We start from the raw sequence: 25,287 nt of genomic DNA, 5'->3' as shown, positions 1-25,287 counted from the left end.
GAAGAAAAAGGAGGAGGAGGAGGAGGAGGAGGAGGAGGAGGAGGAGGAAGAAGAAGAAGAATGGGAGGAAAGCAGGGTGCTCTCAATGGGATGAAGAATGACCAGGAATGATGGATGGAGGAGGGGGTAGGGGAGCTTCAAGGTTAATTGAAACAAGCTTGAATTGGGTTTTCGTCTTTTCTTTTCTTTTCTTTTTGAGAGAGAGAGGGAGGGGAAAAAAAAAAAAAAAACGTGAGCAGGGTTAGGGCAGAGGGAGAAGGAGAAAGAGAATTTCGAGCAGACTCTTCAGCACAGAGCACAATGTGGGGCTCGATTCCACGACCCTGATATCATGACCTGAGTTGAAGTCAGGAGTCAGATGCTTAACCGACTGAGCCACCCAGACACCCCAAATTGGGTTTTCAAATGGAAGAAAGCAATTTTTTAGAGGAAGTAGAAGAAAATCACAGGAGTCGAAACTCCGCGGTGATGCTGCTCTGTTCTAGCCGTGTTACTGCTATCTTAGGTGTCTCTCCTTGGATGGGAGGGTCGGCTCTCAGAACACAGAGCTGGGTTTCCTCCTACCTGGAGTGAGGCATCCCTTGGGTTTTCCTGTGGGACTCCACATCAGGCCAGGGATGCCTGTGACTGCCTAGCTCCGGGCTCTGCTGTAGGTCCCCTGCACAAAGCCCTCCCGGACCCACCTACACCCTCCCCCCAGCCCCATCTGAGGGCAGCTGCCAACAGCAGCAAGGGGGCTGGCTGCTGCCTCCAGGGCCCCATGTCCAAGGACGGACACCACAGGAATTGCTCAAGTGTTAGAAAGTTACCTGTTTAAACCTTAGTCCCTGGAACAAAGCAAATCCCCCCAAAAGGGAAACCTTGCTTACCAAAATCACTATCACCAGATGGAAGGAGCAGAGATTAAAAAATAAAAAATGATGGTTTCTCAGGTAAGGAAATCGAGGCACAGAGTTTCTACGAAACGGGAACGATAATCTCCCAACATTTAATACACAATGACCATGCGCTCAGTCAGTCAACATTTAAAATGCTCCTGTTTGTGAGTGTGGCAAGCAATGGGTCAGGCGTTTTTGTATGTATCTCTAATCTCCACAACAACCTAGTGATATTAGAAAAGTAAGGCTTAGAAGAGAAAAGCTTGCCCAGGGTCACCCACCGGATAGGTGGCAGAATTAGTATGAACCCAGGTCCGTGCTTCTGCAACCCTACAAACCTCAGGCTAGAATCACCTCTCCTGTTCCCAAGTAAACCTTCACCTTTGGATCAGTGTCTGGGTTTCCTCTCGATACTGAATCGGAGACCTTTATTAAGCCACCTGGGATCTTTACATTCCTCGTGATTTTTAGCATTGGAATTGGGGGGTGAGTTCATTCCTGTAAGGGTAAAGAAAGGAAGGTTGCTGAGCACATAGAAAATGGAAGATGGTATTTAGATGACTCTCATGTTAGATGGAAGAGACCATAGAGGGGAAATGACTTGCCCTAGGTCACTAGTAAGTATGAAAAGGCCACATTTCATAGCCCGTCTGTCTGACCCCAAAGCCCAGACTCCCCATGGCCCCAGGCTGCTTGACAAGGCTAGAAATAAATGCTCTTTGTGTACCCCAGAGAAGGGAAGGGAGTGCCCAGAAGACTCCAGGAATGGACTGACCATTTTCAGTGGCTATCCTACCACGAGAAGTATTCTACAATGAGCTCAGAGCCACAGGCGGTCATTTAACCTGGTGCCCAGGATGGGGACAAGTCCCATCTGGACTAGTTTCATGCCAAGCTGGAAAAGATACCTCCTGGGGATGTGGGCACACAGAAAAGTTGCCAATGATATTCCTAGATACTAATTTGGATTCTCTCTTTCTCTCTTTGATGCAGGATAATTTGGATTGTCTTTTATAAGGAGATATTTTTGCTTTTCTACAAGATGATGAATTTACATTAAATAAGTGAGTCTTTGGAGGTTGAGGGGAGACAGAGAGAGAGCCAGCCAGCCACGGGCAAGAGTGAAATGGATACACTTTGACTTGTCTGGTCCTCCCTGGGACCTGCTCCTCTTCCCGCTTTGTTTCTACAAAGTGACCTGCCCCCCTCCACATTCACCTTCTGTGATTAGCTCAGGGTTAGGCACCTGATCCATGGTGGATGAGATCCCCTTCCTTGGGCATTTGGAGTTGGCCCTGAGAAGGAGAAAGTCTTACCCTCTCTTCAAATACCTGTGGCCTGGACACCTTCTGTCTATCATATGGACCCTAGTGATACCAAAGCCTTGCGTTCTGTGAGATACGCCTAGACCCTTATAATCAGTCTCCCTCCCCACCCCGTCCTTTACTTTGTTACTTACAACTGAGGATTCTTATCAACATCCCCACCCTTCTGCACCCTCATATCCAGAGAGTCACCCAGGCACCCAAAGCAGAACTGTTACAGCGACATCAGGCATCTGTGAGAGGCAGGACCGGCGTGTGAATGCTCGGAGAAGGCGCACCGTAGCATAGCACCTCGTCTGTGTCAGAACCGCTCTGTTCGTGAGCCTGGAGAACCAGGGAGGAGAGCAAGGGAGGAGGAGAGAGGACAAGGACAGGGGAGACAGAGAGGAAGGCAGGGGGTGGGTAGGAATCCAGGGGCTGTCTGCAGTGTTCCTGACTTGTCCCTATTGGGGGTATGACCGCATGATTCTCGGGGGCAGGGGTCCATCCACGGGGACTCTGATGGGAACGGTATCTCCTGGAGTTGGGCCATGGAGCAGCGCTGGGAAATCCTGTGGGCAGGCAAAGGGCCCTTGCCCATCCATCACTCTCTGGGTCATAACAAGTCACAGAAGACAGGGGTGCTCCCCTCTGAGTCAGAGCAATGACCCCTCCAGCACAGGCCCCGGGGAGATCTGCGGACAGAGACAGGTGCCTGCTGCCGTCCTGTCTGCCTTCTACTCCACGCCTCAGCTGTTCATCTCATGGGACTACGGCCCGTTCGTCTCAGGGACTACGGCCCTCTCCTCCTGGCCCGAACCCTCTCATGGCTTCTCACTGCTTACAAGACACACTCCCATCTCTCCTGCAGTGAAGAAAAATGTTTTTCTTTCCTAAAATCTCTTGAGGCGGAAAAAGCTCTTTTATGTGCTTCCTGGGGATCGCACATTTATAATCTTCAGAATAGGCGCTCCCAAAGGCCAAGGTCTCGTCTTCTTCGCCTTCGCGTGTCCCGCAGGCCTGCAGAGCACCTGCCTCCTAACCCATGTTCCATAATGAGTTAAATGGAATTAAGGAAGAGAGAAACCGCCGAAGATCAAAGACAAAATAAGAAGCCGAGCAGGCAGCAAAGCGGGGTGAACGGGGGAAAAAAGACTTCATTTTCAGCCGAGCATTCCATCATCCCTTCCCAGCATTTTATGGCAGTTGCCTGGCAAGGCTCCCACGCTGCAGCGAGCCAGGGAAGGGGGGCGGCAGAATGATGTTGCCCGTGGGAGTTCGCCTCGCTCTTTGATGCTGCTGCCGTGGGGCAGGTGCACTGGGTAAATTACCCACTGAGGTGGCGGGTCATTTACAGCCGCCCCAGCCCCACCTGGCAGAGGAAGCCTCGGTCTTCTATGGGCGGGCAATTCGGAGCAAAGCCGAGAGCCTCCCAGATAAACTGGAAAACAGATGCTCTTGCCAGAAGCAAACTCGGCTGGGGAGGCCTGGTGGATGCAGCGGCCGAGGGATCCCCAGCACTTTACCTGGCTGGAAAAGGTCCTGGGGCTCAGGCGGCTCAAGGGGCACGTTCCAGGCTTTCTAAGACCCCGTCCTCTGAACATTTGAACGAGAAGCATGTCCATCTTTGAACCTGCCTTCTCACTTGCAGAAGGGGGTGACAATAGCCGCCTCAGGGGTATCTTGAACATCGAATCATGTCTGGTGCATGGTGAACACTCTGTAGAGAGTAGCCGTCATACATTGTCTCAAGGCCTCGGTGACTTCATCTGTTAAATGAGGAGAGCAATACCTATTTTGCACTAATATGCTAAGGTTCAAGGATGCAAGGAACTTTTCGTGCGACGGCTTGGATGTTCTAAAGCCACACCAAGCTCTCCACAGGATGATAAAAGTCTCCGCAGGTGATAAAAGTCTCTCGAGAAACCCTTATAGACATGCTGAAGACGTGGGGGGCTAGGCGCCGATGCCTCTGACTACCTGAACGAGCACACACCAAAAGGTTAATACTTTTCCTATTCTGGGCCTAGCACTCTAGAACCTAGCCCTGTTGGAATGAATATGACTTATTAAAATTAATGATTTGAATTAAGACAGAAACCATGCTTGCTTAATTCGGAAAACTTGGACAAGGGCAAAAGCAGCAAGATTTCAACAAGATGAGAAGATGAGCCAAAAGTATCATAATAATCAGAGGGAAAAAATGTAAAAGCCTGTACTTTAAAAAAAAATTTAAAAAAAAATTTTTTTTTTAAAAAAAGAGGAAGAATATAGCTGGAAAGCATAGGATGGAGGAAACCAGCTTAAATTCATATTTTTTTTTAAAAAGGAAAAAACTACATTAAAAAAATAAATTAATGTGAATCATTGGTGCATTGTAACTGCCAAAAAAGCAAAGTCAATCTTGGGCTACATTAATAAAATAACAGTGGTTGGAAAAAGAGAAAAAATGGTTTCAATATGCCCTAACATCTACTCAAAACTGGGGCCTCTCTAGAGAAAAAATAACCAGAAAAATGGTAGGTTTGAAAGACCATGTGGTCTGAGAAACAGGTGAGTAAAATAGAGACAGAAGGTGACCGTGGGTATGTGTAATTAGCTGAAAAAAAGAGATTTAATTTTTTAAAAAGATTTTATTTATTCATTCATTTGACACAGAGAGAGAGAGGGTGTGTGTGTACAAGCTGGGAGAGTGGCAGGCAGAGGAACAGGGGGAAGCAGACTCCCCACTGAGCATGAAGCCCCACAAGGGCTCGATCCCAGGATCCTGAGATCATGACCTGGGCTGAAGGCAGATATTTAACTGACTGAGCCACCCGGCACCCAGAGAAAGAAGGGATTTAGAAGGTACTTGGTTTCTATCTTTAAGTGAAAGAAACACTCTCTTGCTGGAAAGGTCTTAGACATGTTCTGGGTAGGACCATAGGACTGAGCTTTAAATATTAAAAAATATATATTTTTTTGTTACTTATTTGAGAGAGAGAGCATGAGCAGGAAGAAGGGGCAGAGGCAGGGTGAGAAGCAGACACCCCGATGAGCAGGGCTCTATCCCACGACCTCAGGATCACGATCCGAGCTGGAGGCAGACGTTTAACGAACTGAGCCACCCAGGTGCTCTAGGACTGAGCTTTAAAACAAATCTTTAAAAGGAGATCTATTTCAATTCAATAGGAGAAAGGCTTCATGGTCGTGAGAGGGCTGCCATGGCTCCAGGCACCATGACCACTATCAAACACAGGGAATGGGGGCACCGGAAAGCTCCTCTCTCTTATTTGTTTCCTTTATCAGGAGGCAAACTATCTTTTCTAGACTCTGCAGATTTGTTTTATTCTATTGGCCAGAACTGAATCACATGGCCACCCCTAGCTGCAAGAGAGACTGGAGACTTGGAACGTCTGGTAGAAGAGAACGGCAAAGGGGTAAGCTAGGCTGGCTTCGACCACTTATGATGGAGTAAAAAAGCCAGTACGCCAAGAATAGTTGATGGGAAAATGGAAAGAGCTTGGGTCCTTGATGACATCACTGAGCTGCGGAACTAAGTTTAAAACGGCCAACTGCCAGTCTTCTTAGAGTGAGAGAAAAATAAATTCACATTTGATTAAGCCATTGTTGAGTTTCGGTTCCTTGCAGTCAAATGCACACTGGTGGATACAAAGACGGTCTTTATGAAAGTAACTGGGATATATCCAGCCGGACCACGTGTAGCTCCCATTCATCCAACCAGTTTGCCGGAGCATCTCCTTGGTTCCAGGCATGGGCTAACCTCTGGAAATGTAACAGCGACCAGAACCAGACAAAAGCGCAGCCCTCGCTGACGTTACATTCCAGTGGAGAAGACAGGTACTGCTGAAGCCACCCACAAAGGAGAAGAAAGACAGAATTCCCATAAAAAGGGTACAAGGTACCACGGCAGCATATGGCAGGGGAATCGCCCTGGTACTGGAGTCGGGGAGGGCTTCCCTGAGATGAGCCGGCCAGTCCAAGATCTGAACAGCCACTCTCAGGCTGCTGTCTCTGCCTGCAGTGGCCTCTCTTTATCGCCTACCTGCTGCTGTTGGCCTACCATCTGCTCTGTTGAAGCCTTCCCGCCGTCCCAGACGCCTCCACCATCAGTCTTCCATGCAGCCCTGACCTTCCCGCTAGAAGGGACCCCCTACCTCCTCGAACGCTGTTGGGAAATGCTCTCACCCCAACTGAAAATTTGAGCCCTGGTTCTACTTAGCTCCTCACTCCCATCCCACTCCTGGAAAACAGGGACGTGCTTATCTTCCTATTAAATACCTAGCAACCTCACTCGTTTTCTTACACTTAGCCAACATTCGACACTTATTTCAATTGCATTTGGAAAACTATATTTTATAGCTTTTTACTCCCATCTAGTTTCAGAAACGATTTGATAGTTGCCATAGAGTACTTTGCGGATGTATGCGTGTGTTTGTGTGAGAGATGTTTCCACCAGCCCAGACATCCAGAACCTTGGATTTTTGTTCAAGAACTGAGATTAAAAAAACAACAACAAACTATTAAAGCATATTAATAAAGACTATCATTATACGTGAGTCCATGATCATCATTTACATGAGCTGAAGTCTGCTTAGTTTATCACAGATTATTACAACGCTCATGCCTTAGTGTGAGAGGCAAGGTGTTCCTATCTCCCCAGATTCACAACACTTTTCCCATCTTTGAAGGGGTCTGGCTCTGTCCAGTATTTTCTGCGTGACACTTGTCCCGGAAGGCACAGTGCCTTTCCTTGGATCCACACATTATTAATCTCTACAGTAGGTACATAAAAGGGACACAGACTAAGGGACACGGTAACATAATCGCACACCATTGAAAGTGGACGCCCTTTTGGGGATCATCTAGCGACCCGTCCCGAAACAGGAAGACAGTAAGAGCTGGTCTCTGGGACGGTCACGGATTCTCGGGCAGTAGCTGCGCCCACGCGGACCCGCAGAGCCTCAGAGACTCCCAGCCGCGGTCCTCGTACTTAAGAGTCACACGGGTCGGGACACCCTCGGGCAGGGAGTTCACCAGCCGTCCTCTGGGGGGAGGTATGGCGAGACCGAGCCGCGGCGGCCGGCCCGCGAGCTACCAGTGGCGCTAAGTTCAAAGCGGCCGAGGCGAGTCCGGGAAAGGGGCCGCGGAGAGCCGAGCTCCTTCTCCCCCGGGGGCAATAAAAGGAGCGCGCCGAGGAGAGGGGCTCGGGCCCGCAGCGAGCGCCCGGAGCCCGCCTCCAACTCAGGGGGCGCGCGGCTCCCGCCAGAACCGCACAGGGACCCCCAGCGCCGGGGCGAAGTTCGGGGGCGAGGGGGTGCGCGGAGGCCGCAGGGGGAGCGAGCGGGACCGGGCCCGGCGGGCCGCCCGCACAATGGAGGCCCCGCCCCCGCCCCCGCCCCTCCCCTCCTCCTCCCTCGCTCCTTCCCTCCCTCCCTCGCTCGCTCGCTCCCTCCCTCCCTCCGCGCCGCCCCGCCCCCGCCCCCCAGCGCCGCGCGCGCCCGGCCCCCCGCCTGCCACCTGAGCCCTCGGGCCGACGCCGCGCTCGCTCCCGGGGCCGCCGCCCCCCGCCCCTGCGCCGCCCCCCGCCCGGGCCGCGCCCCCGCCCCGCACCCGGCACTCGGCCGGGGCCGCACAGTCGCGGCGGCTCGCGCCGGGGAGGACATGAGCCGGGGCCCGGGGGCGCACCCTCCCGCCGCGCTCAGCCGCGCCCAGCGTCCGCAGGCGCCCTGAGCCGCCACTCCCGGGCCGCGCCGCCCTCGCGCCTCAGTGCCGGCCCGCAGCCCCAGCCCGCCGCTCTCCCACGGGCGCAGCCCCTCTGCCCGCGTCCCTCATGGCCAAGCCTCTGCTGCTGGTCGTCTGCGGCGCTCTGGTGGCGGCCGGGGTCCAGTGGGGGCCCAGCGTGCCCCCCGCCGGGACGAGCGAGCCCCCGGACGCGCCGACGGTGGCGCCCACGGAGGACGAGACGCTGCAGAACGAGGCGGACAACCAGGAGAACGTGTTGTCGCAGGTAGTCTGCGGGCCCTGGCCACCCCCCGCCCCAGGCCCCGGGCCGCTGCGCCGCGAGTCCGGAGGCGACTCCTCAGCGGAGGGACGGGGTCCTCCTCCCGGCGTCATGGGGTCTTTCAAGGTTACCGAATCAGGAGAAAGGAAAGAAAGAAGGCAAGACTCCACACAGCTCCCTGAAAAAGAGGGTTAAAAAAAAAATCATAACCCAAACCTCTAGTTCCAGGGCTGTGAAAGCGTGGCGGTCTCTTGCCTGTGTGGCTGTTCGTGGGAACGGGAACGTGACAACAGGCGGGCGTGTGGGACGGTAGGCAGACGGCTCTCCCCCGGGTGGCACTTGACAGCCCAGAGTGGGACGCACACCAGGGAGGAGGGGGTGAAGACAGAACAGCGGCAGGTGTGATGCCCCCCAGGTGGCCCCGCACAGGGGGACCGGGACAAGAGCCAGCATATTGGAGAGGCAGGGAGAAATGCAGATCTGCTTTCCTCTGGCGGATGGTCGGTGGGGGGTGAGTGACAGACAGCTGATGGGGTCGGACTTTGTAAAGTGTCCCTTTGCAAAGTACTGGGCTTGACCCAACTTCAAACACCCTGGTTCCTGTTCTATTAGCAAAGGACCGGTGGAACGTAAGACTTGGAATGGCAGGAGGGCTGGGTGGGTAGAGCTGGGTCTTCGGACGGTCTGCAGCCCAGGTGCCTGCAAGGGACAGCTCTCTTGACATGCACGCGCTCCAGAGCCGGATGCAGTGTGGTGGGTGTTGCCATCACCCTAAGGATGGGGGCTGGCGGAGGGAGGGGGTCTGTTGTGCTGCCTGCATCTCGCTAAGTCCCTGGGCTGGGTGTTGTCTCCTTCCTGGAGGAAGATCAGCTCCACTGTGGTGTTTATCAAACACTAGTGTCCTCACCCTTTTCCTTCGGAAGTTTCGCTGCTTGATGCCCCATAGCCCGATAGCCCCGCACTCGCTCCTAAATCGAAAGGACACAAAAATCCGTCACAGCGGGGCTCTGGAGGACCGTGCATGAAAGTGTTCCTGAAACCCGAGTCTGGGAGAGGAAGGAATCCACCCAACGTCCCAGAGTGGGCTCTGCAGGAATCCAGGCAGAGTTTTAGCGAGCAGCCAGCCGCGATTTACTGTCTGTCAGCCCATAAAGAGCAGCCGCTTCGGTCGCCCTGCACTGTGACTCCTGCATCCACTGATCCATTCTGTATTTGACAACAGCTCTAAAACAAATATTAGTGTTAGAAGAAACCCAGCCTTTGCAAGAAAAACATTACAAGCCTTCTTCCCCCAGACGGCATCCCAGGAACATTTCCACCCCAGCAAGGGCTCTGCCTGCCTGCCAGGGTCCTTAGTCAAAAGAAGGGAACCCTTCTCCGTGCCTGGAAAGGGAGAGCGCCGTGGCTCTGGGGCTGCAGGCTCTGGGGCTGGGGAGCTGGGGAGGAGCCTTTTCCCCCAGAAAGCCTGCCTCCATGGTGTGCTTTCCTGCCTGGGGAGGCTGGCAGGGCGAGAACTCAGAAGGAAATGTTTAGCATGGTAGAAGCAGCAAGCGCTGCCAGGTTGCTCTCCTGGCTGTGGCCTAGGGCTTGGGTTCAGAAGCTGTTCTAGGAGTAAAAGGAATCCTTAGGCTGCGTAGACCTTACTGAGTTCTGGGCCTGTCTCTTTTCTCCCAGGTCCCTTTTTGAAACCGAAACCATCCTTCAGGGACGCCTGGGTGGCTCAGTCGGTGAAGCATCTGCCTTTGGCTCGGGTCGTGATCCCAGGGTCCTGGGATGGAGTCCTGCACCAGGCTCTCTGCCCAGTGGGGAGCCCGCTTCTCCCTCTGCCTGCTGCTCCCCCTGCTTGTACTGTCTCTCTTTCTGTCTCTGACAAATAAATTTTAAAAATCATTTAAAAAGAAAAAAGAAAGCATCCTTCGAAGGTCAGATCAAGTACCTCTTCCTCCAAGAAGTCTTCTCTGGCACTCGGCTGGGGCCTCTCTGACCAGTTTGAGGCCGGCTGTACTGCAGCACATCGGGACGCTCGGCCCTCTTTGCTTGCCAGGGCTGTGATCTGTGTGGGTGTTGCACCGCGAGCTCCTGCGAGTGGGCTCTCTGGCCCGTCCGCTTCCCTCAACTAGCCCCTGGCACCGTCCCGAGTAGGCACCCTGTGAGTGGTCCGTGAGGAATGAGGCTAGAAGCAAAGCAGCCTTCAAATTGGCATCTCAGCCTGCCATCCTCCCTTCAGCCCCTGTCCTTTCCTTTTTCAGTCTCAACCTGGGTTTTACTGAAGGCAAGCGCTCATCTGTTTTTCCCTTGAAATGATGAAAGCCTCAGGCCCCCTGAGAAATGCACAGCTTTCCAAGACAAATGGAGAGAGCTGAACTCCTAAGCGCCTTCAAGGAAATTTCAGTGTCAGCAAATCGTGTTCCGATGACCTCTTCTCCCGACTGTTCGGAGTCGTCCGAGGTCTCTGGCTAGTGCAGGATGTTTGACACAATGAAGGCAGACCCTTCCTGGGAGCCGGGCCGATACCTCTGTTTGCACACTCAACCCCTTCTCTCTGTCTCTGTGTCTAGTTGCTAGGAGACTATGACAAGGTCAAGGCCGTGTCTGAGGGCTCGGACTGTCAGTGCAAGTGTGTGGTGAGACCTCTGGGCCGAGACGCCTGCCAGCGGGTCAGTGAGGGGACCCCCAGGAAGGAGGACTTCTACACCGTGGAAACCATCACCTCCGGCTCGTCCTGCAAGTGTGCGTGTGTGGCACCGCCGTCGGCCCTCAATCCCTGTGAGGGAGACTTCAGGCTCCAGAAGCTGCGGGCGGCGGACAGCCGGGACTTGAAGGTAGGACCTGGGGTGCGGCGATGCCACGAGTGGGAGGGTGCCCTAAGGCCTTTGGGTAAATGGGACCTGGCTCAGCCTGTTAAAGGTCACGCCCCAGCATCTAGTGTGCTGAGTGCGTGTCCGAGGCCAATCATCTGGCAAGCCGGTCATTCGCAATCCCGATGTCTGAAGGGGATGCTGAGAGCAAAGTGTGCCGGCCTCTCCCTGTGGAGCCAGGGAGGCTGGGCCTGGGAGCAGCTGCTGTGCCCAGGGGCCAAAAGAACTCCGTGTTCTTCTCCGTGAGAGTTATTGCCACGACTTGCTGTCGGCCCAGCACGCACACCAGAGGCAAGAGACACAGGAGCGAGCCTGGCAGTCCTCAGCCCCGGGGCTGGGGAGACCCAGGGCAGCAGAAGCCTGGGGCCTGCTGTACGTCGGGATCGAATGGAGATCCCGGTCCCCAGGGTGGGGAGGCTCAGGTTTGCCTGAGGCCACTGCACGGCTGGGCGGAGGGCTTGGCCCGATCTTGGCAGCGTGGGCTAGTGGCCTGCAGTCAGGCCGACTTGGGTACAGATCTTTGCTCTGCCACTGACTGTGATCCTACTCACGGCGCCTCAGTCACTTGCCTGACCTCTGTCTCCTTGCACAGAAAGTGGGGACTACAGCATCTCCCTTGTGGGGGAGCTGAGATGGCATAACTTAGCAGAATGCCTGATACACAGTCAGGGTCAGGAGCCACTGGTCTCACTCGTGGATGACCACGCAGAGGGCCACCACGGGGCCTGGTGCCTGCCACACACCCCGTGACCAGTGGTCATTGATTCCCTTCAAGCAGAGTGGGGTTCCGCAGCAGGATGCTTTAACATCCCGTCCCGGGACTCAGCCCGCCTCACAGAGCTGCAGCGCTGCCCTGGAACTACTTTTGGGACTGCCCCATTATGGGATTGTCTGGGCCCTGAGAGCCTCTGGAACAATCGTCTATTAGGAGTCAGAAAGACCTTCATAGATTCCATCCTGTGGCTCTCCCCCACGATCGAGCTGCCTTCCTCTGGTGGGAACCACAAGTGTCTCGTACATGGAATTCTTCACCCAGTAGCAAGGCCGGGAGATGAGTGTGTCCGGCAGGCCCTTCGGGGACTGGTGCTCGGCTGGCCGGCTCAGCTCAGGCATCTCTCATCGGACCCTTTGCCTGCACTCGGCGTGCCCCGGATGCCCCCAGAGCCTCAGCCGCCATCCTCCCAGGTGGCCGGCAGAAAGGCTGGTGCACCTGACAGCTCTTGCCACCTCAGAGATGGGTCACTGGGCCTCCTTTACCCCAGGGTCGGGTTAGCTTTCAGTGCCAAGGGAAAAGCGCTGGTAGGTTCCAGGCCTTCGGGAGACGATGAAGGCGAGTGTTCCAGAAGCACAGAAGTTCCTCAGCCCCGTTGTCGAGTATTTGGCTCGCTTGCTGTGGGCCAGGTGCTGTGCTAGGTAGCTTGGGGAGACTCCTTTCAGCTGAGAGAACAGGAGGTCTGAGCAGTTTGGTGAAGGTTTTGGTGACGAACAGCTTCACTTGTCCTTACAGGATTCTTCCGTTTGTCTCATCCGTGTGTTCTAGTTGTCAGACTGTCTCCCACCCCTGCTTATGTGCACCCCCCCCCTACCCAAACGCCAGTTTCCAAGGCCACCTCCCTGTGGAGCCTCCAGCGTTGGGGTCCGACAGGAAGCGTCTCGTCCCGGGTCTGTCGCACCCCAGCCCTTGACTAACCCCCACTCCTGTCTCCTAGCTTTCCACCATCATAGACATGCTGGAAGGAGCTTTCTACGGCCTGGATCTCCTGAAGCTGCATTCCGTCACTACCAAACTGGTGGGGCGGGTGGATAAGCTGGAGGAGGTAAGGATTTGCCTATGATTTTTTTCTTGTTTAGCTTTTATTTCGTTATTTCAGAGAGAGAGCGTGGGTGGGGGGAGGGGCAGAGGGAGAGACAGAAGCCTCGAGCAGACTCCATGCAGAGCTCAGAGCCCAACCCAGGGCTCGATCCCAAGACCCCGAGATCATGACGGGAGCCGAAATCAAGTATTGGAAGCTTTGCCGACTGAGCCACCCAGACCGCCCCGCTGTATCTTTGTCTGATCAGGTCCAAAAGTATATCAAACTCCCCACAATAGTTTTTCAGAAAGCAGGTATCCTGACCAGACTTAACCCATCTTCTTCTTGGAAAGACAAAACAGTAAAAAACTCACCCAAAATCATGCCAAACTGTTGATGACAAAGAGGATCCGTGACATATAAATGTAAATACCTTTTTTCATAGACAAGAACCGTACACCCGACATATTTCTGTTTTTCCCTTGACTTCCAGGGAACTCAGAGCTAAACGAAATATCAGAGTACAGTAAGCATCTTACTTCTGGTTTTGAGGTGGTGGCATCTCCCTTCTAGGAGTAGGGTTGTTCATCTCTTCTGGTTTTGTTTCGTTATTTCAACTGTCCTGCCGTCCGTCTCCGTACGTGTGTGTGTGTGTGTGTGTGTGTGTGTGTGTGTGTGTGTTTGCATGGTGATCCATCTCAAACCCACTTTAGAGAAAGAAGACATGAAAATGATTACTAATAAATAACATTCCCCACTGGAAAGCATTCCGGCTCCTCTCCCGCTGGAAGGATGGACCGGTGGTGTCATTTTCCCAGACAGACATCACGTGGTTCTGACGGGGCTCCCGGGGGATGCACGGCTGGCTCCGTGGTTTTCAGCGGGCAGTGCGGGGTGTCTGGTGTGAATAGAAGTCATTCACACGACCATAATGTCGATGCCGTTTTGTTGTTGTCCTGCTTCAAAACAGAAGTAAGTTATTTGGTCACCAGGAAGGGAATGACGACCACGCAGCCTCACTGGTAGGGAGCTTACGGGGGTGTGTCGTCTACTGGCGCCCCGTTCTTCAACTGATACTTGAAACGGTGACTCAGAAAATTAGGTCTGTTTAAATTTTAGACTGTGACTGTCAGCACTCTCCTTACGCTTCAGAAAATGTTCCCAGAAAGCGAACACCGCTTCCTCGTCCACCTGTACTTAGGCGCAACTTCCCCAGGGCTGTGATGAGTGCGTTCTGAACGTGGCCGTCAGCTCTGGGATGGTTGGTGGGTCCACAGTCACTTGAGTTACCAGGTCTGGCGAGAAGGGTCAGGGCCCTGGAACCAGAGCTTTCTAGACAATTCGAGGTGGCCAACAGGACCACGTCCGCCCACTCTTCCTGAGGGGCCTTCACGAGAGAATTAGGCCTAATCTTCGCTCTCTCTTTAATGTCGACGGATGGAGTGAGGAGATTGGGAACGGTCAGCACCATCCTGCTACCAAAGGGCTTCACCCAGGCTTGGGAGTCATTCTCCCATTTACAGCTACTTTCTGGTTCCTTCAGATGGGTTCAGAAGGGATCAAGCCTGGATCCAAGCTGACCTTGGAAATTGGGAAGTTCTTCTTTTTCCCTTGGCCCCCAGAGCCATGCAAATGTGAGATGCTCCCTTAAAAAGGGGTTTACATTTTACAGGAGAAGGGCTGACAGCCACCTCTGCTGCTTTCACCGGACCTTGGCGGCCACTTGGTTTTCATTCTGTCTCAAGAGCACAGACCGGGAAAGAGGGCTCCTGGGTAGAGCACAGTGTTCAGGAGGCGACGGTCAGGTGCTCAGCCTCCGAGAGCGCTGCTCAACTCCGTAGTCTGTTTCCAGCCTTGTCAGGCAGGGAGCCCTTCCTGCTGGCAGAGGGTAGGCCTGCATTTAGTGGGTGAACTTGGTGCGGTGGCACTGCCCCAGCAGGAGAGTGTCCTCTGTGTAGGCACACAGTAACTGGGTTTTTGCCAAAACCAATCTGAGGTCTATCGATGAGAGCGATCTCTTTCTCTAAAACCATGGTATGTTAGTAGCAAAAACTGGCCCTTTATATTAACATCAACAGCCCCGTATACTCACACAGCAGTTACGGCTTTAAACCATCCCATAGACACTGAGTGCTTTTGCTGCTGCGAGCTGGGTGGGACGTGAGTGAGGCCTGTGGTAGATTCTAGGGAAGTGGAGGCAGCAGCTCAGGCCTTCTGGCTCCTGGGCCAAGGCTCTTTCTAATCAACCCTGTAAGCTGCTTTGAGTCATTGCTCTCTGCCCCGGAATGCATCAGTTTTTCCTAAGCAGAGCTTCAAGCAACAGCTCTTCCAAGGGCATTTTTAGGCCGAGCTGTGGCTGCAGCCCGTGAAGTCCTGTTGAACAAGATTAAAGTGGAGCAAGAGGTTCCCCCAAGCAGACTGTCCAGGGCTACCAGGCGCAGTGGTGTGGCCGAAGGCACAGATGGGTCCGGGCTCCGGGCCCGCAGAACAGAGCACTGTCTCCTCGTGTGACGTTCAGCCTCCGTCTCCTGGCTCAGGCTGGCTGACTCGGTCTGCAGTCGGCAGTCACTGGAAAGGCACAGTGTTGGGTAAATGGAAAAAACAGTCCTCCAGCCGGGCTCTGCGGGAGGAATGGACGTGAAATTCTGCTTCTGGTCTTCGGATATTCTGGAATCCCAAGGGGGGTGCTTTGGAGGTCAGACCAGACAAAGGGGTCAGATTGGAGGGGCGTTTTGCCCAGAGTAGGATCAGTGCTTGGCAGGAGAAGCGGGCACACGTGTGAACACCACCCCCCCACCCCCCATGTGTAGGTAGAAATGGAAACTCCATTTGCAGATGAAAGAGGAAGGAAGGAGAGAGAAATAGAAGCTAAATGGTTTGAGTCTTGCCTTTTCGTAAACTCAGCTCTAAGAGCTCTGGTTAGTGGGGTGATCTCGGTTAAGCTTTTGTTTTAACTTAAGGAAAATAACACACACATATAAAAGAACATAAGCAACAAATGTACAGCTTAATTATTACAAGACAAATACCCACGTAACTACCACCCAGCTCAGGAAAGCTCAGCACCCCCCACATGCCTCCCCTCCCCCAAAGGAACCTCTGTCCTGACTTTTATGTGAATCATCGTCTTTGCTTGTTTTTTTTTTTTTTTAACATTCTCATTACCTAAGGATGCATCCCTAAATATAACAGTTTTGTCAGTTTTTGAGCTCTAGGTATATAGAGTCCTACAGAATTGTGTGTGTGAATGTGTGTGTATTTGTGTATGTGTGTTGGGTTTCTTATACTGTTTTGTTTTTTCGGTTTGTTTGTTTTGTTTTTTTAAGTAATCTCTGCAGCCAGTGTGGGACTTGAACTCACAACTCTGAGATCAGGAGTTGCATGCTGCACTCACTCAGCCAGCCAGGAGCCCCTCAATTTTGTTTTTATTTATTTAGTTATTTATTTTTAAAGATTTAGTTATTTGAGAGAGAGAGTGTGTGAGCACATGAGAGCAGAGGGGGCAGAGAGAGGGAGAAGCAGGCTACCTGCTGAGCAGATAGCCCAACATGGGGCTCGATCCCAGGACCCCGAGATCATGACCTGAACTGAAGGCAGATGCTTACCCCACTGAGCCACCTGGGTACCCCTTTTCAATTTTGCTTTTAACAGTTACTTATGTTGTTTCATATCCTGTGGTTCATTTATTTTTACTGCTATGCAGTATTCTCTTGTGTGACTATAGTGTAATTTATCCAACTGTGCTACTGAGGAGGGATATGGGGTATGTTTTCAGTTTTTTAATTCGTAATAGCCCTGGGAGCTTCCCTGTACACGCACAGCCCCCTGTGTGCTCCCTGGCCCCGGCCTGCGGGCACTGTGTTAAGTGGGAACGGAGCTACCGGGACGTGAGTTAGGCTAACCTTCAGTTGTAGGGGCGATTGCAGAACTGTTTTCCCAAGTGCTAGTACAAGTTTACGTTCCCTCCAGCAGGGTATGGAAGTGCCACACACATCCTCACCAACAGCTGGTACTGTCAGACTTTCCAGTTTTTGTCAGCTTGGAGACTGTAAGAGAGTAAGGCCATGTGACTGTATTCCAGAAACCTAACCCCCAAAACATCTTTTCTGTTTGCCTGGTGGAGGCCTGTAACCCCATGGGCATTCCTCTAGAGCTGGCCCCAGTAGAAGTAACATCCAAAGTGGTCATCAGGCCAAAAACTTTTTTTTTTTTTTTTTTTTAAGATTTATATATTTGACAGACCACATAAGCCGGGGAAGGGGCAGAGGGAGAGGAAAAAGCAGACTCACCGCTGAGCAGGGAGCCCAATGTGGGGCTCGAGGCCAGGACCCCGGGATCATGACCTGAGCCACAGGCAGATGCTTCACCGACTGAGCCCCCTAGGCACCCCCAAGCTAAGAACCTCCAATGTGGTAGACTAAGGCTGGCCGTTGGGAGAGGCTGGGAAGGGGAAGGAGATAAGAGAGGTATGAGGATGCATTGAAATTGGGGGTGAGTACACAGAACAGGAGGCAGCAGAGATGAGAATCAGAAGTGTAGAAGGAAAATCTGCAGCTTCCAAAGGCGAGGGCAAACCTTGGTCATGGCACTGATTCAGCTAAGAGGAATTTACCCCGAGCTCTGAGGGCACCCGGAGACCCAGAGCTGTGTGGGCTGCCCGAGTCTCGGCATGGGGACGCAGTCGCAGGCTACAACCCAGAATCCACCTGCTGCTTCCAAGAGGTTTATTAGCAAAGTGGAGCAGAGGACGGAGGGACAGATCGCTAAAATAATCTCTTGTAGCATTGTGGTCTTAGTAGGATTAAGTCATTCCCTAAAGAGTGCAAATCTTTGGGAAGAAGTGCCCCACCCCCACTCAGCTTTGGGATGCATCTGTCCATGTTCGTAAGTACTTGGAGATGGGTATGACCGTGTACACACGTTCCTTTGTAGACGTGTGCATGCGTGTCCCTTGCGCTTGACATGGGTGCCTGCCTGCAGCTCCCCAAAGTGCGATTTCTGTTGCCGAAGCCCGGCCCCGGCTGCCGGGTGTGACTCTTCTCTTTTTCTTGCCCTTCTCTGCTGGGCTTTGCGAAACGTGTCCATGAGCACAGGGCATGGTCACCGTGGAACCTTGTGTGTCATCCGAAGGCTTTTCTCCTAATGGCATTGTGTCCAAGTAAGATCTTACATCTGTGATGTGTTTACCAGGCTCAGAGCTGGCCTGCTCCCCAGAATGTGCTAGCACAGACATTGCTACGGCTTCTCCTTCAGCCCTGACGATGTGGTGGCCTTTGGATTTCTGGTCTGAAAGGCAAGATCAAAGAGCATTACCGACTCGGGGGGGATATATCTTTTCACCAACTAATAGGAAAATGTCATGTGCGTCTGTGCAGGCCTGGCCGCGAGTTAGGTCTCTTTCCAGGCCTCCCCTCTCTGCTCGCCCTCTGTGCCGTCGAGACACCCCGAGTGTTCAGTCTCCTTCCGGAGCAAATCTGCGTTTGCGGTCAGGCACTTCATGCCTCTCCCATTCCAGTGCATCCTTGGAGAGGAGTCTCGCCCACCCTGTCCGACCCCAGTGTTGTCACCTTGGAAAGGGAAAGGCTTGGAGAGAGTATTTCTAAGCTACATTTCAGCTTTAATGTTATTTAATTCAGTTACATTTGAATATGAGTTCTCCTGGGGCTGTATATACTTCAAAACTAATTTGTCACTGTGGAATGAAAGGTTTTCTTTTCGGCTAAGCAGACTGAAGGTGTGAGAGGCAGCCCTCCATCTGCTGCCCTAGGAACAGCTTCTAGCTGCCACGACTTGAAGGGGACGTCACGCTGTATAGACGGGTCCGAGGTTGCCCCTGATCCAGAAACTCCGCGTCAGAGGCCTGGGACTTCCTGTTCTCAAGTTGTCTGACTGTCCTTCCAGGCTCTGGACTGCTTGAGGGCGATCTGAGCCTGAATCATCTCTATTTCAGCGTCCTGGCCCCCCACCCGAGGTAGACTAGACGCTCAGCAGCTGTTTGGTTGGGGGAGTGATTGAAGGGGCAGCTGGTGGCCCCTGCCCCTGGGCCAGCCTGCCCAGCTCCGTCAGCTGTGGTCCCGGATTGTGCCAGGTCCTGCCTGTCCGCTCAGCTGGGGCACCGGCTGTTTCTAGCTGCTCTCACCCTCCAGCACTCTCACCAGGGGCTGGAGACAGCTGTTGGCTGGGGTGGCTGTCCCAGGCCACTGGGTCCTAGCTGCGTCCTGGAGGGCTCAGAGGGGGAAGGGCAGGCGAGCTGCTGGGAGCTCAGAGCCCCCAGGATCCGGTCGCCCACACACTCACTTCACCCCCTCAAGGAAGGCCGTTCCCTGTGCCCTCTGGCTTGCCATCTGCATCGGGCCCTGGGCACATCCAGCCAGCGAGTGATAGGGGTCAGGTGGCCTCCTCGGATGTGGGGGCACATGCCTGCTGCAGGACTTGGGGCCCACGCTTGGCCCAGCTGCAGTCTGTCTTTGTCTCCTCCTGCAGGGGCCCAGTGTGTCTTTTTACAACCCAGCAGCCTCTCCGGGGGACGGGGTTTCTCACCTTCCCTCTTGCCCGAGCTGCCAAACCGTAGCTCACTTCCCCTTTTCCGCCTACATATCCGCTCCGGACGGCAAGGGCCAGCCCTGCTCCAGCTTCACCTGGGGGCATCACGTCGGCCTTTGTGCCTGGCAGCGCATGCGCAGCGCCTCGTCCCTTCTCCAGGCCAAGCCTGGCGAGTGGGATTCTTTATTCCTTCTTTCTCCAGCTGGGACCTGGAGGGGTCCCTTCCCTTGCTTTGTGGTGGGGTGCGCTGGTGCCCATAGCCAGCCCCTTCGTCACTGCACCCCTGTCCCTGGTTCGGGGCGGGACGGGGGGAACAAGAGCCCAGAAGCCTTCCAGAGCCCTGCACCGTGCTCGCTCCTCTCACCCCCAACGCTTTCTGCTTACGCTGTCGCCGCCTCACCCAGGCACCCCTGTCCTTGTCCAACAGCCAGACGAGGTCAGGACACAGTCTGTACCTGTGAAACAGCTTCCCCACATCCATTCCTCCGGGCTGCACACCCTCCACGGCCTGACACCCACGTGCCGGCTGTGCCTCCAGCTCCACCGACTTCCAGTCCCCTGTGCCCAGGAACCCCGCCAGGTTTGCACACTTCCTCCCCTGTGGTGCGCTTGCCTCTGGCTATATCAGTGCGAGATGCGTGTCCCCTTCTGGCAGTTTGGGCTTGCTCTCGGCGGGCATCTCCTGGGCCCCTCCAGTCCGCGGCACATGCTCTGTGAACCCCGCTCAGGTCCTTGCCTCTGCTCAGATCTTTAACACCATGGCTGGCTGTGTCCAGCCTCCCCAGCCAGCCCCGTCTACAGGCCCTTCCTTCCTCCTCCCCACCCTCCTCTTCCTCACACCAGCATCCTTGGCGGGGGCCACATCGGCCCCCATGCCTGTGTCCTCCACCGCGTTGCTGGCACTGCCCGTGGGCCAAGCTGCACACACCATCACTGTCACGGCTGCAGCTGTCCCGAGGGGAAGAGCCTGAGGCCTGAGGTCACCAGCTTCACTCTTCGGCCAGAGCCGATTCAAGATTGCCCCACGTGGGCGGCGTCCCCCGTGCTTCCTGAGAAGTGGCCACGAAAGGCCTTGGTGTGAGGGAAGCAAGAATCTCAGGGGACGGTGGGGGGCCCTGCAAGGCCAGTGCCCCTCGGGGTGGAGGCGGCCGACTCGGGGGGTGGCCGAGGGGGTGGCCGCTGCCCTGGGGGATGGCCGCTGACCCAGCCTGGCAGGCCAATGGGGTGATGCCCCCATCTGCTGGCTGTTTACTCGGCAGCTGGCCGGCTTTTCTGTTCCTGGGCGGGGGTGGGGGGGGATCGGCGGGGGGGCGGGAAGGAACCATATAGCTCCTGTGGGTTCTCAATGCCAGACTGTACCAGACCCTCCTCTGTGGAAACCCCAGATAATGGCTCCTCACTCAAATCAGAAAGGGTATTGGGATTTATAAGTCAGGGAGGAGAAGGCCCCTCCAGGGACCTAGAAACCCCAAGATCTGCAGAACGGGAGCCGAGTCCGTGGGGCTGCCCCTTTGCCTCACAGCCAGTGCAGAGGCCTGTGCCGACTCTTACAAGGTGTTCAGGAATCCGGTGGGATCTTGTTTGTAGCAAGGCTCTGCAGGGCCGGGCATTGGGCCCACCCAGCAGGGAGTCCTAGGGCCATACCGCAGCCCCCATCCTAGAGACCGCATCATTGACCTTGCTGACGTCTCAGGAGATACAAGTGTCACCCGCCCTGACTTTGACTTTTCGTTGGTTGGTGCTTTCTTGGTCACTGCTTTCGTCCCCTTATGGAGGGTGGTCTTCATCAGAGTGGGATCCTGCTGGGTGTGACGTACACTTGACCCCTTAGGGCCCAGCATGGAGCACATGAATGCATTAATGTGGAAGTAACACCCGGAACCCCTGAGCCTTTTGGGCTGTGTCGTATGTCTTAGGACATTGAGTGGTAACGGGGGGAGGTGCCCGGACCTGACTCAGCAGGTGCTCGGGGATGCACAGAAATGCGGGAATCCTGGGTGCCTGGCTGGCTCCCTCGGTGGAGCGAGCGCACTTGATCTCGGGGTCACAAGTTAGAGCCCCATGTTGGGTGTAGACATGACTTAAAAATCAAATCTTTAAGAACAAAAAAAGAAATGTGTGAATCCCACGAAGGCACCTGGCACCTTTCCTGTTGGCCCCAGAAAAATCTGGGTCCTATAAAACCGCCTCTTTTGAACATTTGGGCCCCTCTCTTCCGGCAGGTGTACCCCAAGCTTCCTACCTTTAAGGCAGCACTCCTCAAACTTGAATGTGTCTGCAGATTGCCTGGGCGTCTGGTTAAAAAGCAGATTCTGATTCAGCAGGTCTGGGCGGAGCCCCAGACTGTCTTCCCAACAGCTCCCGAAGGTGCTCCCCGCTGCTGGTCCGTCCCACTTTGCGGGTCCACCGCACCGCATGTCTCTGCACACGCAAACGTGTAGTCTCTCAGAGACCCCGAGACCACACTGCAGTATTCAAGGGCCCCTCTGATGGGCTCCCCACGGTTCCAGAGCTGGCTGAGCACCAGGACCCTCCCGCAGGGGTCTTAGTGGTCCCGTGAGTGAATCTCAGAGACAAGGGCCAGGAGGCTGGGTGCTGGGCTCAGCTCTATCACTTTTATTTTTATCCTCTTGGGCAAATCCCGTCATTGCTCTGGGCCTCAGTTTCCCCATCTGAGACATATTTGAGTTCTGGGATTCTCCAGGGGCCTAGAAACCCCAACTGTAATATCCCATGAAATATAACAACCACTTTGTGTGTCCCAGGAGCTTCCACATGCATTAACTTATTTACCCGTAGGAATTCGTCGGGGAAGTGCTAGGATTGCCCCATTTTACCCCTGGGGAAACAAGCCCAGCGAGTCGGATTAGCCCAAGATCAAAGAAGCAGCGATAACACCCACATGTGAGCCGGACCGTTTCCTCCAGAATCCGTGCTCTTAACCATTGCCCTCGACCGCCCCTGGTAACACCTGTCAAGAGTGACTGTCCACCCAGTAAGACTGCGCGATCCAGCTGTTCCTGAAAGAAGCCTTCTTTCTTAGGGGCTTTATCTCTCCCAGTGAACTCTGTGCAATTTAGAGAGGCGAGCTTGGCCTGAGCCCTACAGAAGCACAGCAAGCCCTTCCAGGGCTCAAAATCTGCCATGAAATGAAATGCCAGAAAGACCGTATGGCCAGGGGTCCTGGGGTCTGGTTAGCTTTGACAAGCACCCGGTGCATTCTTCGGGGCAGCTCCTGTAGGAGCCACCAGAGCCACAGTGTCTGGGGGTTACTCTCTGCCTGGGTACTTAGATATGCCCTCTGAGCTACTGTGTCTTTCCTCTGGGACTTTGAAGTATCTTGCCAGGTGGCAGGGGTCTGACCCTTTACACTCCCCATATCTGTCTGCTAAAGACGGAAAGCAAATGCATCCTCTGCTTTACGTGTTTGCTTCCTCTACCCCCATAAACGGGGCTTAAAGAGAACATCCCATCTGAAAACTCAGATGCAGGGCACCTGGGTGGCTCAGTTCATTAAGCGTCTGTCCTTGGCTCTAGTCGTGATGTCAGGGTCCTGGGATCCAGCCCTACGTCAGGCTCCCTGCTCAGTGGGAAGCCTGCTTCTCTCTCTCCCTCCGCACCACCTCCATGTCCTTTCTCTCTCAAATAAATAATCTTTTGTAAAAAAATAAATAAAAAATAAAACAAAACCTCTAACGTTTATGGAAACTTTAGAATGCCGGCCAGAGTTGGACAGTGTTGGATCTCAGGCCAGTAAACTTCTCTAGAAATAACCCGAGAAGAGAGGGCACCTCTGAGCCAGCCCATAACTGCCCCTGGTTCAGATCCCATGCAGCGTGCCCTCCTCTAGGACGCTGTCTCTCCCCTATCCCCTCCCTCCTCTGAACTCCGTTAAGTTCACACTTGCCACTTGCAGAATCCAGTGCGCTGGGTCATCTTCCATGTGGGCCTTTTTCCCAGTTACAGTTGGCATCTCCCCAGCACCCCAGGACAAAGCCCCAGCGGTATTTGAGCCTTTTTTTTGGTACCACACTCTACCTTAGACACACGGGAGATGCTCACCAGTTTGGGTCGGCTAAAGTACACCTTTGGTCTCTTCCAGTGTGAACCAGACCTGGAACACAGGTTTGCCAAGTGGGGGTCATTTAGGGAAACTTTTTATGGGTCAATAGGAAAATTTGAAACCTGCCCGTGGATTTTCTATGTAAACGATGCCTTTAAAAATTGCCGGGGAATAGTTTGTGTTTACTAGAAAAGCAGACTAAATAGATACCTTTGGCCACTTCTTCTCAAATTGCTTTTTTAAAAACTCTTTTTTCATTAATCGAGCTCCTGGTTCATATGTTTCGGGTCCAAGTGAGTGGAATTTTTTTTGTGTTCGTTCATCACTGGATAAGGGGGGCACGCACCGTGTACCAGTGATGAAAAAGAAGCCAGGTGTCCTGGTGACCCAGAGACAGACAGCGTCAGGGTTAGGAAAGCCATGGGGGTTTGGGGGGTATCTCCTGCAGTGGGACATGCCGGAGCCATGCTGCCCCCGCAGGACTGCCCGGGGTCTGGCCCGAAGCACAGGGCTGGACACTCTCTAGGATCCCAGTCGTTCCCTGGCCGCTTTCTCCACCCGTTTCCATGCGTCCAGCATGGAAAGAGAGAGGGGCTAGCTGCCTCCTGCGCAGTGTCAGAGCTCTTCCGTGGATCTTCTTGTGACCTTTTTTTCCTCTTCTCAGGAAGTCTCTAAAAACCTCACCAAGGAAAATGAGCAAATCAAAGAAGACGTGGAAGAAATTCGGATGGAGATGAGCAAGCTAGGGAAAGAGAACTGCTCCGGCAGCATCCTAGACGGCATGCCCGATGTGCGCTCGGCTCTGCAGAGGGACGCGGCTGCAGCCTACGCCCACCCAGAGGTGCGGACCTGGTCCCAAGGCAGCCGGGGGTGGGGAGCTGGGGGGCTTGGGGGTGCACAGCCCCGGGAAGCACACGGCCAGGCTTGCACCTGCACCGAGCTCTGTGAGTTTGGATCCCTTCACAGCCATGGTCACATTTATTCTAGACGGCCCTTCTGTAGGTGTGCTTGGGGCAGGGGTGTGATGGGGCAGGGGACAGGTCCATGGTACCTAATGGTGAAGCCCACAGGGGCTCCGTGAGGAAGCAGTGAAGCCCTGGCCCCACCCCGGCACTCGAGTGAGGAATGAGGAGGAGCGGGCGTGCGTGCTGGGTTGTCTGGGCCTGTCGTGGTTCACTCCTGCTGTCCTGGCATCATTATTGACAGAACCTTCTTTGGCTTTCAAAAGCTCCCCAGTATAGAAACAGGAAGTTGTGGGGCCTCCCTGTTCACACAGGGCTTGTGGTGCACTCCGGTCTTCCATCGCTATCCCGGGTGGTCTTTTCCCCGGTTCCGGCAGGCCAGGCGGAGATCGGGTTCCTCACTTTCCAGAGGAGGGGACACATCCCGGAACGCTCGTGGGGTGCCTCACTCAGCCAGGAAGCGGTGGCAGGGGTTCTCAAACCTCTATCTCCTCCCACCCAGTGGCATCCCGGCAGGAGCCCCCGCCCCCCCGTGCGTAAAGGGGAACATTGTCTGACGGGGTCTGGAGCGATGCCACAGGACCTGCTTATCAGAAATGCCCCCGCATGGTGCTGGTTCCTTTTGACCCCAGGTAGTAAGTTACAGTCATGTGCATTTCTGTGGCTCTGAGTATTGCCATTTAATGTGGGGGTTGTGTCCTAAGCTGGTGCCCAAGGAACAGCATCCATTTGGGAGCTAACCCCGAAGAGCCGAAGAGGAGGAAACAGTCAGTTTTGGTGGCAGGACTTGAAGAGTGCGAGACGCAGTGTGCGAGCAGGTCTGGGTCAAGTGTCAGAAGAGGGTCCTTGGCAACAGGGGACAACAGCAATTAAGAGAGGCCT

At 54.2% G+C, this 25,287-nt stretch overlaps 1 protein-coding gene across 1 annotated transcript in view; it reads left to right on the top strand.

The window, feature by feature from the left end:
• Positions 1 to 7,808: 7,808 nt before the first annotated feature.
• OLFML2B (olfactomedin like 2B) overlaps positions 7,809 to 25,287 on the top strand; it is a 34,887-nt gene continuing 17,408 nt past the window's right edge. The window contains exons 1-4 of the mRNA XM_080825047.1: positions 7,809 to 8,192; positions 10,745 to 11,008; positions 12,754 to 12,861; positions 24,108 to 24,284. Coding sequence (XP_080681173.1) covers positions 8,016 to 8,192; positions 10,745 to 11,008; positions 12,754 to 12,861; positions 24,108 to 24,284 — 726 coding nt within the window. The 5' untranslated portion in view covers positions 7,809 to 8,015. The remainder of the gene's footprint in view (positions 8,193 to 10,744; positions 11,009 to 12,753; positions 12,862 to 24,107; positions 24,285 to 25,287) is intronic.

This window comes from Martes martes, assembly GCF_963455335.1.
Source record: "Martes martes genome assembly, chromosome: 15".
Taxonomy (NCBI): domain Eukaryota; kingdom Metazoa; phylum Chordata; class Mammalia; order Carnivora; family Mustelidae; genus Martes; species Martes martes.
Note: the sequence above shows the minus strand (reverse complement) of the source record. Positions and strands in the feature narration are given on the sequence as shown.